We start from the raw sequence: 14143 nt of genomic DNA, 5'->3' as shown, positions 1-14143 counted from the left end.
AGATTTCGCAGATACTGACAGCCAATAACTTGTTCTGTTTGGTTTGGTCTATCCAAGGAGTGCAGAGCTATCCCCCCCGCACTGTATTGGTTGAATCACGCCCCATAATCGCAGCTGAATGGAGCAGTTTCAGACTCATATTCTGATAAGAATTGAGTATGACGTCGTCAGGCTAGCAACAGGCGCCCATCAGAGGATTGTCAGAGTTGGTGATTGGGGATTTAGAGATGGATCATGGAATTGAAGTAGAATGGAGCAGATCCAGTAAGTGTCCTTTAGGCCAGAGAGGGATTTTGATTTTGTCTGCTATAGGAAGCCAATGCAGAGAAACTAAGAGAGGAGTTATATGTCCTCTTTGGCTGATTAAAGACCAGGCATGCTGCAGCTTTCTGAATTAACTGTAGCTAGGCCCGGTGGTCTCATTAGCCAAGCAAATAGGTCAGCCAGCAATGAATTGTAACAGTCCAAGTTGGAAATAAGCATAGCCTGTAGGCTACAAGAGGTTGTATGGCATCTTCAGATAAGGTCTGATCTTAATGTTTGTGATTGAGGATACATGCTCAGAGAGTTTTAGTAAAGTAGAATTAATATCAAACACACGTTTCAATAAAGTTTACATGTTATACACTGCTATAAACAAAATGCTATAAACGATTGTTTCATGTCTTTATTCTGTCTCAAAATGTGGCTACTCTGTAACTGTAGGTTTTTTTGTTAATTTGTTTCATGCAGTTCCTTGACAAATACAATGTTGCCATGTGATACAGGGAAAGTGCTTTAACTTGTCACGTGATTAATGACCACGCGTATTACGCATGCACGCAGTGGGCTGGCGGTGGGCAGGCACAGCAACTGTTACAGTTCCTGTCAGGAAAGAGGCAACATGTCGATGGAGGACCCGTTCTTCGTGGTGAAAGGGTGAGCAGACATAGTTTCGCCCGCGAAATAACAAAGAATTACATTTATTTTGATTCTTGACAGCTGCATGTCTGTCAACTGGGTACATTTCCATCGGGCATTTAGCGTCGACGGTCTTTCGCGTGCTCTGTCAGGTAACATTAACATTAGCTTGTTAGCTTACAAAGCTAAAGCTATTCTGGGTAGACTTGCTGATTAACGTTACCCCTTATTTTGCTGTAGCCTATGCGATTTCAGTAATTTAACAGCACAAATAGTCCATTGTATGTCGTAAAGACAGTATATTTGCAAATCTGAGCTCCATTTGGCCGATTTGTTGTCTTTTGAGACCCAATGGAATGTCTTGTGAAGTTAGCTTTTTAGTTTTTATCACAGCTGCGCCCCTAGAGCGGATAACAGACTGCTGTGATATAGCATAGGAGTGTGAAGTACACACAGAGACTGCGTGGCGGTGTTTGGGTCGTGTTTGGGTGATACTACAGCGAAATCTGTCCAGTTCCCTAGAACTGTCCACGACCTTGGATTTCTCGAAGTGCACTCTCGATGAAGCTGTGGCTTTGCGTTCACGATTAGCTGAGTTTGCAGTGCTGTTTATGAAATCACTGCAAACTGACACATTTGGCTGATGCATTTGTCACATTTTAACAACGTTGCCTCACTCTCACTGCCTTGCTGGCTAACGCTGGGTGTTGTTTAAAGTTAGTACAAATAGTTTAACAAACAGTTAAGCTGTGGAGCATAACATACATATACATACAACTACATAGTTCGCTTAAGCATATTGATATATGCTACACCTTAAATAGTATCATGTAACTTTAGTAGTGAAGTACACTTGTACACTTCTAATTTCTAATATAGCCATATTGATCAATACAGCAACCTGTGTGCAGAACCTGACCGTACATGTGTGTGTGTGTGATCTGTGTGTGATCTGTGTGTGTGTGTGTGTGTGTGTGTGTGTGTGTGTGTGTGTGTGTGTGTGTGTGTGTGTGTGTGTGTGTGTGTGTGTGTGTGCGCGTGCGCGTGTGCGTGTGCGTGTGCGTGTGCGCGTGTGTGTGTGTGTGTATGTGTGTGTGTATGTATGCTCAGGGAGGTGCAGAAGGCCCTGTCGCGGGCGAGGGGCCTGTTTGAGCGCTGGGAGGAGCTGCTGCAGGAGGGCACCCCGGTCAGCAGGGATGAGCTGGACTGGAGCACCAACGAGCTGCGCAACTGCCTGCGCGCCATCGACTGGGACCTGGAGGACCTGCACGAGACCATCAGTATCCACAAAGCCAAGACAGAGAGTGTGTGCGTGTGTGTGTGTGTGTGTGTGTGTGTCTCTCTGTCAGAGAGGATGTGTCTGTTAAAGAGAGTCGAAGTGTGCAGCTTGTGTTTATGTGCATGCTGTGAAACAGATGTATGTGAGGGAGAGGGAGATGTCAGGTAGCGTTGGATAAGGGAAGTGTGTTTGTACTTGGGTCGATACGTGCATGCCTGTGGATGTGCAATAATTTGTGTCTAAGGTTGTATGAACGGCAGGAGTGAGCATTTGTACAATGTGCTTTGTTTTTTTTTTTTTGAAGGGAACTGTGAAGGTCACATCTGAGAGAAGCGTAGTATTCAGAGAAAGACAGGAAATTTCAGGTGTGAGATAAGAGTAGCACACCATGACGTGATGACATTCAGTGTATGGTCAAAAGAAGGAGAGGAGGTTACAACTACCAGTCAGAGAAACACCCCTTTGTTTCATGCAAAATCACATTGTGGTTTCACAAATTAAACTCTCGTTATTCTAGATAAGGGGTGTCCTCTAAAGCTATGTGAGAAATCTTTTAGTTAAACGATAACTTAACCTGTTTTCATAGCTGCCCTGATTCAAATTTGTAAAAGTGAAGGCATGTCCAGAGTGTCGTGCTCTTATGTGTCAACAACGCTCGTGGGTCTTGCCCTGTAAAGGCCAAAGTTGAGGTGGGAGTGCGTAGTCTAGAGTGTTCAAACCAGACCCAACAGGGGGATTACCAAGGGAAAGCCACATGCTGCCGAGAGAGTTTTGACATTGAATGTTTACAGCAAAAACATTGTCAGCCTTGACCGGCGCCTCAGGCATCGTCGAGTCCAACCCCGGAAAGTTCCGTCTGGGAGAGAACGAGCTGCAGGAGAGGAGGGACTTTGTGGAGAGAACCCGGCAGTCTGTTCAGGTGAGGAACCTCTCTGTTGGAACCAGAACTCACTTGACTTGGGGCCCAGAAACTCGCCCAATGGAAAATGCAGAGCTTAAATGTAGAAGCTTACATGTAGAATTCTTGACAGCAACATAGAGCATGGATGTTTTGGACATGACATCAAAACAATAATTGTGTCATATTATGTAGCTAGTTATCGCCATTTTGAAATGTTTTAACTAAAAACATAGAACACAGCCCCTTTAAATTTCTCAGGCACTGTTCCTGAATTCAAGAGTGGGCTAGGCCATTTAAGATTTGAAAATAGATATTTAAAAATAACGGTTTCTAAAAGTTCCCTTAAGTCCAGGCCCAGAAATACCCCCCCTTGCATTAGGCTCTGAAGGTGTCATGTGAAATTAGAGGCGTCATTCACAAACCAGAACGTTTCCGAAAGTGATTGTTGACTCGTTCAGCTCTGCTCTGAGGCGGTTGTTTATGCGAGACTACCGCCCTGACCCAGTTACTGAGGCCGCCGTCACCCATTGAGCTCAACCTCAAGCTTTCCTGTCCTGTGTCAGTTCCGCTGGTGGTTCTGTCTGTGAAACAGAACAGTTGTGGCGTCTACTAAGTATTATGACGCCATTTTTCTGAAGTATTTATTTCATTATTTATTTTTAAGTCATACAACTAGTCTTCTAGTCATCTAGTTTTGGTTTGGTTTTTTAAGGCAGTATCCCTACCCCCAGTACCTCTGTCCTTGCAGACTGTACCATTCTTTAAAATACACTATTTTCAAAGTAGGCATCTAATTTTAGTTCAAGTTCAAAATTATCTTAAAGTGGCAGTTTGAAGGACAGATGTGGGTTGTATAGTTCCATGCTCCAGGTGGGTGGAACATGCCCGAAAAAATAAAATAAATGTTTTCACAGCACAACATGGCCGACTGAATCACCAATACGCTGGAATTATCATGTAAGCAAGCTCTGATCAGGGCCATCAAAGGACTTGGTGTTTCCAAGGTTTTGCATTCCTTTCAGTTATCTCGCTGTTCTGCACCAACACCCACAGCTTTACATTCCATGGAAAAGCCCGATGATATACTTTATCTGATCGACTTGGGTTTTGAGCTTGAATGCAGATGGCGCTCACAGTCTTAGGCCAAAACAAGCCACAGTGATTGAGGCTACAGCAGCGTGGTGGTGGTGGTGGTGGTGGTGGTGGTGGTAGTGGTGTTGTTGTGTCATACTGGTGTGTTTGTGTGTCTTCAGGAGATGAAGGAGCAGCTCTCCAGCCCCTCGGCTGTGGCACAAGCTGAGAAGAAGAACAGAGAGGTCAGTATTCACATGTACAATCACTTTCTCTCTCTCTCTCTCTCACTTTGTCTTTCTTTTTCTTTTTTCTTTCTTTCTTTCTTTCTTTCTCTGTCTCTCTCTCTCTTCCTCTCTCAAATAAACACAAACACTCACTGTGTCTCTTTATCAAGCATACCCCCTCTCTCTCTCTCACACACACACACACTCTCTCTCTCTCTCTCACTCACTCACTCACTCACTCACTCACTCACACACACACACACACACACACACACACACACACACACACACACACACACACAGTGTTGTTAATACCTGCGCCCCCTGCCCCGTCCCTGTCCCCCCCAGGCTCTGATGGCGGCCCCGTCTCAGGAGCGCTACACCAGTCTGGAGCCGCACCTGGTGTCGGCCAACTCCCGCTACATCCAGGAGCAGCAGGAGCAGCAGCAGGTGAACCACTCAAACCACAGCGCACACTAGAGCATTCACCACCATCGGGTACCTGTGTACACAGGAACCATAGCACACACTGATATTTTGTAGCATGTGCTACAGATATGCATTGTATAGTCCTGTCTCTCTTTCTCACACACACACACACACACACACACACGCACACACAGCAGCAGGTAAGCCGCTCAAACCATAGCACACTAAATCATTCACCCCCATTGGGTACTTGTGTACATAGTAACCATAGCACACACTGATATATGCTACAAGTATGTAGCATTGTACAGACCTGTCTCTTTTTCACATTCACATGCACACACAGCAGAATAAGGTAAACCACTCAAACCATAGCACACTAAATCATTCACCCCCATTGGGTACTTGTGAACATAAAAGAATGCTCCCTTCCGTCTTACAGAGTATAAAATGCACATACAGATTGTACAAACCACTCAAACACTGCTCAGTGTCACACTAAATCATTCACCACCATTGGGCACTTGTTTGCATAGTAGCCATAGCACACACTGATATTTTGTAGCCTGTGCTACAAATATGTAGCATCTTACAGTCCTGAAGAAGAACCACACACTTTATTTTTGAATACTATTTTGTGAAAATGTTCAGTAAGCCTAACCCTAGGTGAACCCCCCCACCCCATCCTGCCCCCACCCCACCCCCACTCCAGTTGATCATGCAGGATCAGGACGAGCAGCTGGAGCTGGTGACGGGCAGCATCCGCGTGCTGAAGGACATGTCGGGACGCATCGGAGACGAGCTGGATGATCAGGCTGTGTGAGTTTTTCAAAATCGCCACCACCACCACCACACCTCAGCACTGATCTCAGCCTGCTTCTGTTCAGTTGATTGTACCACATACTACGCTCGGGCTGTACAGTCAACACAAAATGTTTTTCGCTATAAGGAAAACAACAATTATTATGTCGAAAACCACCACGACCACCACCACATCTCAACACTGATGTCAGCCTGTCAGCCTGTTCAGCTGAGTATACACTACTCACAGAAAGTCAGGGATATACGGCTCTCGGGTGAAATTTCAGGATGAATCTTAAGATCCACTATAACCTTTACAGGTGAAATGAATGTGATCTTCACAAAACTTTGGAATGTGCACGTCCAACAGTTCAATGTTTCCGAACTTTTTGTACTGAAACATTACATCTCACCCGAAAGTCAGATACATTTTTGTGAGTAGTGAACTCTAAAGACTAAGGAAAACAATTATTATGTCGAAAAACACATTGCGTGCTCAATCTGGCACTGTATATCTCAAAGTGGACATGTTTTTGCAGGTCTTAGAGGGAATAGCTCATTCCTGTTATACTAGAATACTATCTCAAGGGAATTCAACAGGGCATGCCAGCAAAAGCTATGTGTGGAGACCTCTCCGTTTTCAATAACAACAGTGCTGGTCACGCTCGCTCTTGATTTGAACATCTGTTATTATATTAAACATCTTTGGAAAGGGAGGAATAGACAAGAGCCCAGTGGCCAATAGGCTGTTGGAAAAAGGACTTGATGCCTCAGCTGTTTCCCAGCTGACGCAGGCTATAGCTCGCTGCAAACCATTTGCGATGGGAGGAGTGAATGAGCACTTTGTCATGTTGTGCTCAGCTATGCTGAGTAAGCCGGCATGCCGCTACATGCACCGCACGCTGCCACACCCGCACTGATGTCATCTCCCAGTTTCACTGGGAGCAAGTTCTGTGGTAGATGACAAAAGCATTATGAAGATGGGGGTTAAAGGGGATCAAAGGAGATAATTGAGATGATATTCCTGACAGCTCATCCATGGTTAGATGCCACACTTTGTGTGACTACAAGTCCCTAACATTGAGTCATGAGATCTGCTGCAGAGGTTAATCGGGGATACCGGGATAGGCAGATAGTTGGACACGTCTCAAGTAGGGCGCACCTTTTAGAGCGAGCCAAGTCGAGACTCGTCACAGCAGCTCCTTGAGTGACAGAATCTACTGCGTGTTTTGTTCTTTTCTTCTAAAGACTCTTGATGATTTTCAGAGCAGTTTCACTGATCGTCCGCCGCCACGGAGTTAAACAATGCGCTCCGTCTGCTCCCGTGACTCAGTAGTCTGGGTATTAAGGCGAGCCTACCTTGACCGGGAGAGAATGCTGTGTGACTGTAAACAGAGCTGCATCTGACCTCGAAAAATAAACAAAGGCCTGAATCTGGTTATACTACTGTCCCATATATAGGCATTGTGGGTATTTGTACAGGTAATTAATTGTGCTGTCCCTCATTTAGGTATTCATGCTAACGTAACACCGTCCACGGTATGACGAATATATTATTACCAAAACACAGTGGGTAGCTTGCTAGGGAATTTTGATTAGCTTTGCTGTTATTTGGTGTCCTCTAGCTAGTTTGTTAAAACAGGCAACATGTAAATAAACACAATAATGTCTGAGGACGGTGTTTAAATAGCAGAAGTCTACCTGGCAAACATCTCAGTGTTATGTGTTCTCAATCATTTCTGTTTGTTTGTGTTATTTCTCAGAAGTGTATGCTAGCGTGTTGACCTAATGACCTGCTGTGTTTATCGTGAGCCCAGGGAGGTGGCTGTGTTTCAGCTTGTCAACATTTCAACCACCCTGTTTTTTAAAATGCTAGTGGCAGTACAGTTAACTGTGACTGCGCTGATGGTATCGGTTTCTTGTAGCTCACTGCTGTGGCTTGGATGTTCAGGTTCAAGTCAAGAGGATGTGGTACACAACAATCTCTCATTCACACTTTATCATTTCATCCCCTCTCTCTCTCTCTCTCTCTCTCTTTCTTTCTCTATCTCTCTCTCTCTCTGCTGCAGTATGTTAGGGGAGTTCAGTGAGGAGATGGATCAGACAGGCTCGAGGATGGACTCGGTGTTGAAGAAGATGGAGAAGGTGTCTCACATGACCAGTAGTAAGTTTGTGTTGCTCAGCTCGTATGTCCCCTGCCACACACACACACACACACACACACACGCACACACACACGCTCACATACACAAACAGCAAGCCCTCATTTGCGATGCCATCAGTGTGTTCAATGCTTTCCCTGGATTTCATGTTTACGGTATAAAATGTACCGTAAACATGAAATCTAGTGAAAGCATGAGTCCGGTTTGCTTTATTCTGTTGAAGTGAGTGTTGTGAGAGAGAACTTAACCATCAGTTTTAGCGTTAAATCTTTGATCTGGGTACCAATCCTCTAGACTGATTGCAGTTTAGTAAACACTGCCACAGTTCACACACTCAAATCCCTAAATAGAATAGTTTATAGCGACTTTAATCTTCCTTTCAGGCCAAATGGTAATTGCGTCTCAGAGCAAGACTCGCTGGGCTCCTATGGCTGGAGCACTGGGACTATGGGTCAACCTGTGACGTGAATTAGCATTTAAAAGCTCTGTTTCAAATCCACTTCAGCATCATGTCTCTTCCATGCATCTCCTTGCTGTGCTTCAGTTTCCAATTATTGCTTTGTTTTTGTCCACGATGTGGTACCAGCAATAGTAATTTGCTAGACAGCACAGCAGGCATCAACAGACCTCAGATCAGACTTTAAAAACCAGGCGCGCCCACACCACTCATCTAGCTGGAGGGGGAGCCAGTGTTTTGGGACCAGAGACTCTGTGGTTTGACCAGGTGTTTGACCAGAGGTGCGTTCAAGTTCACCGAACTTAGGCGAACACAGGCGAACGTTTGCGAACGTTCGCAAACAGTATTCCGTTAGCCTTGAGTTTTTGGCGAACGTTTGCTAACAATCGCAAACAGTCTGAGGAGGTGGTGCGCCGCAATCATACAGTGGAACTGGACGTGAGTGTGACGAACGCAACAATGCAATTACTGGAAGGTTAACATCAAATCGTTCAAATAAACAGTTCAAAGAAAACATGTTCTCGGGGGCGCTGTGGCGCAGCAGGCTACAGCGTCCATACCATTTACGGATCCGAGTGCCCACGGGGACCCAGGTTCGAATCCGGCCTGCGGTCATATCCCGATCCCACCCCATCTCTCTCTCCCACTTGTTTCCTGTCTACCTCTCCACTGTCCTATCATAATAAAGGCAAAAAGGCCAAAAAATATACTTAAAAAAAAAAAAAAAAAGAAAACATGTTCTCCTCGAACGTTTCCCTATGTTTGCGAATTTGAACGCACCTCAGGCGTTTGACCAGATGTGGCGCGTCTTCTCTTTCAGGTCGGCGGCAGTGGTGTGCCATCGGCGCCCTCGTCATCATCATCCTGGTGGTGCTCATCCTCTTGTTCGCTCTATGAGAGCCGGCGCTCTCCGTCTCCAACATTGTCTCGGCCATACCAGCCATTTCCTGCCCATGACCCTGAGGACAGCGGAGAGGACGAGGAGTGAAGAGTGAGGCGAGGACGCGTGAGAGAGAAGAACCTTCAAGAACCCTTCAAGAACCCTTTCTCTTCTTCTCCTCACGCTGTTCCTCCTCTGTCTGAACCTCCAGAACAGAGGAGGGGAGAGAAAGAGAGAGAGAGAGGTGTGTTATATATATTTTTTTCCCTTAACTTCCTGCCTCCCTCCCTTCCTCTGTTGAATGAGAATGGTTCTGGTATAACTCTCGAACATGGCCTGTGAAGGATTCCTCAAGAATGAGCAACAGCTGGACTTGAACAGATTCAAAAGGTTATTGTCCTTCATTTTTATTCTATTTTTTAAAAACAAAAATCCAGGCCTAAACAAATGATGTGTATTTTAAAGACCGGTACCTGCTACGCAGAAAGGCGGTACTGGGAGTCAGTGTTGCCTTAAGGATATGTCTCCTGTAACCAATGCACCAAGTAAGACATACACAAATCTGAAACACTTTGCTCCACGGATTGTATCGCTGAGCTGAAGAATGCTGCGGGCTTGGTGTCCCCTCCTGTCCTCTGCATTAGTTTGTGCTTATTATGGTGTGTCTGCTGTTTGTACTCAGAGGCTACTAGATGGCCTGGCAACACAAGCACAATTGGCTGCCAGCTCCCTCTAGTGGTTATTACCGGTGTAAGCTTAAACTGTACCCCAAATGCCCCCTTCATGGGGAGTTTTGTGTCGTTGAAACAACTGGCTTCTTCTTTGAGAGAAGAAAGGTAATGCAATTTTTTGTTTCTTTTTTTTTTTTTTTTTTTTAAGAAAGGCCTTCACCTCAGGTACGATTTTTGTGCAGCTCTGATGGAGCATTGCCAGGGAAGGGGGCAGCTTGAGAGTTAAAGCACATTTCATCAGTTCCCATGCCAAGCTATCCTGCATGGAGCAGCATGGTAGAACATAGTATTAAGAAACATCTTCTATCCATGTTCCCTGGCTCCTTCATTCAGACCCATTTGTGTCATTTTTGGTCAGATTATGCCTTAACATGTATGCCCCTATTTGATGGCCCCTGAAATATTATGACTCCTTGCCAAAATTATTTCATACTGTACAAACCTTGTGTTATATTTTCATTTATATGAATCGCTCAATTTCTAAAAGCGGGAGCGTAGACTGTTTTATATACAGAAAATATCTACTAACATCAATGATTTCTGTAACACATTTTTGATTGTGTGTGGGTGTATGTTAGTGTGTGTGTATGTATGTGTGCGTGTGTGTCACAGCTGGCCTTGCTTTTTTTGTTTTTGCCTCTTAAGAGCCCCACTACTAACTTAAAAACAAACACATGCATCATAACAGTGATGTCAGGAGAGCTGCCTTTTAGGAACGAATATACAGTGAGAACACGCCTTCTGCGCTCCTGACCCCTGTGGCCCAGAGTGTGCATTGAACAGGAGGAGAGGGATGGTGCCAGGTTCCCATTCCTAGAATTTTCAGGCGCTTTAAAGTCCAAGCTATCTGATTTGGCCATGTCAGTATCTCATAGTCTTACCAAAAAAAAAACTTCATAATTGACAACATATTTTTTTAAATCTAAGCAGAAGGCCACTCTCTTATGCCTGGACTTGCCCAGTCCTTACAGAACTCCCGACAGGAAATTCCTGTGTGAACAACAATGAGCTCCACTGCCCGTGGATAGTGGCTAAAAGACACAGGAAGTCTGTAGTCACGTGGCCAAGATGTGATGTCTCCTCCATATCACCAACACCCTGTGCCAGTGGTCTGTGTTCATCATATCACATTACTGTTAGCCTGCCAATCCATCAGAAGAGAATGTAATCAGTAGGCTATGACAAAATGCCTTTATGTGATTGCGTGTGTGTGTGTGTGTTTTTTTTGTCTGCTTTTGTGCATTCATTCATTTGCTCACCTACGGTGGGCATTCGTGTCTACCTAGCTAGCCTGTTCTGGCCTCGTCTGTCCCACGCCAGACATTTTTTCATCGCCATCGTAGCGCTTGGAGTTCGAAAGGGCACAAGATACAATCTAGCCATTGGGAAACTCAGTTGACGAACTTGTACCTTGAATCCAGCCTTGATCCAGCCTACCCAAGGACTTGTCCTGCTGTCAGAGAGCATGGTGCGTGCATACGTGAGTCCCCCCAAATGCAAGGTCTCAACTGTATTTGGCTTGATAGTGGAGGACTGTCGGCATTTCCAGCATGCACTACTTCTAGGAAAGCTGCTCGGGATTTTATTTTGAAAGAGTTCTTGATGGGAGATATTTAATTGCCTTCATTTACCATTTGGTACAGTTACTACTGCTTCCGTTGATACTACATATGGCTGAACAGCATTTTTTTTTTTTTTTTCTGCTCCACTGCCTCCGTAGTTAACAATCCATTTAAAGATGTTACTGAGATTATTAAGGAGGAATTGTACAAAAATTGTGCTATATACCCTTTTGTAAATGTAAAGACTGTATTTGAAACATTTGTCATTTGTTGTTTGTTGTGAAACTGGGCAGACTTGTCATAATAAACAAATACATGGCTTTTAATTTGTCTTTTTTGTTTGTCTGGATGACTTCTCACTCAGTGTGATCTACAGTGAATCATCTACAGAACTAGGAACCCTGTCTACCTGTGTGCTGTTGTGTTTGACCACTGAGCATGTACTGAAGGCCTGCTGTGGTTTCTGCAGTAATCAGATGAGCGAAACAGAACTACAGTTGAGCACTCAATTACAACTCCTTGCTTTGTCTGTTCAATATCTTCAAAAATATGTGAACATGCTGAATTAACTTGATACCTGACCTGAGAGAGCCACATGACAGATGAATTTGATTTTAACAGTGTTTTGATGGATGTCGGCTGAATGAAATGCTGCAATTTACTGTGGTGTAGCACAGACAGGAACTGACAACCGAGGCTGTTATTTGTTACAAACCTTTTTATTAAGATATTCAGATTTTTTTCCTTTTCCCCACATTTTTTTTACAGTAGTTAATGTGCAATTATAATTTCTTATTATTGGGTCACAGTAAGGAATTCACAAAGTTATTGGCACTTGGAACACAGAATAAACACTGGCATGTACCTGGGGATCGGGACACATGGGTTAATGACAGGAGAAGGGGGGGGGGGGGGGGGGGTGTTGGGGTGGGTCTTTGACATCAGTAGACACTACTGCATTTGATCCCCCCCTCCCCATTAAAGTAAAAAGCGATTCGGGGGGAAGGGTAAGGTTGTTTCTTTTTTTTTTAATACCTCATGCTTGTGAGTGCACAACTAACAATCAAACTTCATTAGTGCTTCTATGTATAATGTACAGTATATATATATATATATTTTCTATATATATTTATATATATTTATGTATTTATAGTGTGGGGGAGAGAGAGAGAGAGGTCGGAGGAGCCCGGACCACACCAGAGACATCGCAAAGCAAGAGAAGAAGCCCTCTCTGTTGCCGTAGCGACACAGTCCCTCTGCCCTAAATATTTGAGGTAACACTCCCCCCTCACTTTCACACTCACACTGGCCCACTCTACACATTTTTTTGTTTGTTTGTTTGTTTGTTTTGTTTGTTTTTGCCCCTCAAGTTTAAAAACCTTTTTTAAAACTGTAAACTTCGGATTGAGGGGAGTCTTTGTTTTGACACAAAGTAGAAAGTAGAAAGAAACTAACCCTAGGAGAGAAATGTTGCTGTACAGCAGCAGCAGCAGCAGCACCAACAGGTGAGGAGGTTTATTGTGGTCTTTCTGATGGCCGTTATCTGACTCAAGAGGAAGCGGGGAGCTTGTTGAGGACTGTCCAAGTGGCAGAGGGGGGTGGTGGGAGGTAGGTCCACACACACACATATCTCCTGCATGTGTGTGTGTGTGTCTGTATGTACTGTATGTATATATATATATATATATTGTGAGCCTTTCAGTGCCCTCGGGCTGATGTCTCTGGTGTTGTCCGGAAAGGCCCCGGAAGAAAAAAAGCAGGATAACGTGTCGTATGACTGGATAGAAGTCTACAAGGTTGCTGTTAGCGAAATGCACACACATCTGGAGCGCGTATAGGGGAGAACATACAAGGAGCATCAGGCCGCAGTGCAGAAGGGATTCAGGGAAGAGAGAGAGAGAGAGAGAGAGGGGGATGAAGGAGGAGGGGGGGAGGGTCAGATGGATAATACAGACAGGTGTAGCTCAGGATGAAGCTAACCACCCTTTAAAGAAAAAAAAAGAAAAACTTTTTTTTTTGTCATTTTGTTTTTCTGAAAGCAAAATAAAGAAGGAAAAAAAAAACACCAAACTTGGTTAATCAGCTCTCCATCCACATCTCACATCTCAAGTCCACATTACTTAGCAAGTGCTGCATTGAGAACCCCACCTCCCCCCCATTCCCCAATCTCTTGAGGAGGACAACAATCCCCTCCCTCTGCACTCTCTCCAAACCCAAATCTCCACCCTGGTGTCCACACCACTTACTACTGGAACCCACATCGGATGGCGGGTGTAGTGGGGAGTTTTTTTTTCTTTCTTTTTTTTTTTTTTTACAACGAGGTTACAAAAAGAAATGAAAATAAGAAGAAAACACAAAAATCATCATCGTATAAAAGGAAATTAGCCAAACGAATAACAAAAGCAGGTCAGTTTTTTCCCCCTTCCTGGTAGTAATCGAACCCCACTTCTGACACCGTCTGCACACACTACAGCTTGGGAGAGATCAGATCAGAAAGGTGCAGAGGTACTGGCCCATCTCGATGGGCTCTCACCCGAAGGTGCTTATGTTTCTATTCATAAACTTCCTCTCTCTCCTTCTGTATATGTGTGTGTAAGAGAAAAGGTGACATGGTTTAAGTTTTTTTTGTTTTTGTTTTTGTTTATGTTTTTTTTTGTTTTTTTTAGAAAAATGAAGACACAAGACAAAAAGATTTTCTCAAGATACAGGAGCTTCAGCTCGTTCAGAATTACAACCTCTACCA

The 14143-nt window shown here is 44.3% G+C and overlaps 1 protein-coding gene across 1 annotated transcript; it reads left to right on the top strand.

The window, feature by feature from the left end:
* Positions 1–827: 827 nt before the first annotated feature.
* LOC134090440 (syntaxin-10) lies at positions 828–11726 on the top strand. Its single transcript, XM_062544254.1, has 8 exons — positions 828–918; positions 2011–2180; positions 3004–3098; positions 4334–4396; positions 4727–4828; positions 5520–5626; positions 7678–7772; positions 9048–11726. Exons 1-8 carry the CDS (start codon positions 884–886, stop codon positions 9122–9124), a joined length of 744 nt encoding a protein of 247 aa, XP_062400238.1. The 5' UTR covers positions 828–883; the 3' UTR covers positions 9125–11726.
* The last annotated feature ends 2417 nt before the right edge of the window (positions 11727–14143 follow it).

This window comes from Sardina pilchardus, chromosome 1 (genome assembly GCF_963854185.1).
Source record: "Sardina pilchardus chromosome 1, fSarPil1.1, whole genome shotgun sequence".
NCBI classification, from domain to species: Eukaryota; Metazoa; Chordata; class Actinopteri; order Clupeiformes; family Clupeidae; genus Sardina; species Sardina pilchardus.
The sequence above is the reverse complement of the archived record's forward strand: the minus strand, read 5'-3'. Positions and strand labels throughout refer to the sequence as shown.

Bases quoted from the DNA above. Each gene is read 5' to 3' on its own strand.
- LOC134090440 (XM_062544254.1), top strand. From the start codon at position 884: ATGTCGATGGAGGACCCGTTCTTCGTGGTGAAAGG. The intron at 3,099-4,333 runs GTGAGGAACCTC...GTGTGTCTTCAG, and splicing joins GAACCCGGCAGTCTGTTCAG to GAGATGAAGGAGCAGCTCTC. The intron at 4,397-4,726 runs GTCAGTATTCAC...TGTCCCCCCCAG, and splicing joins CTGAGAAGAAGAACAGAGAG to GCTCTGATGGCGGCCCCGTC.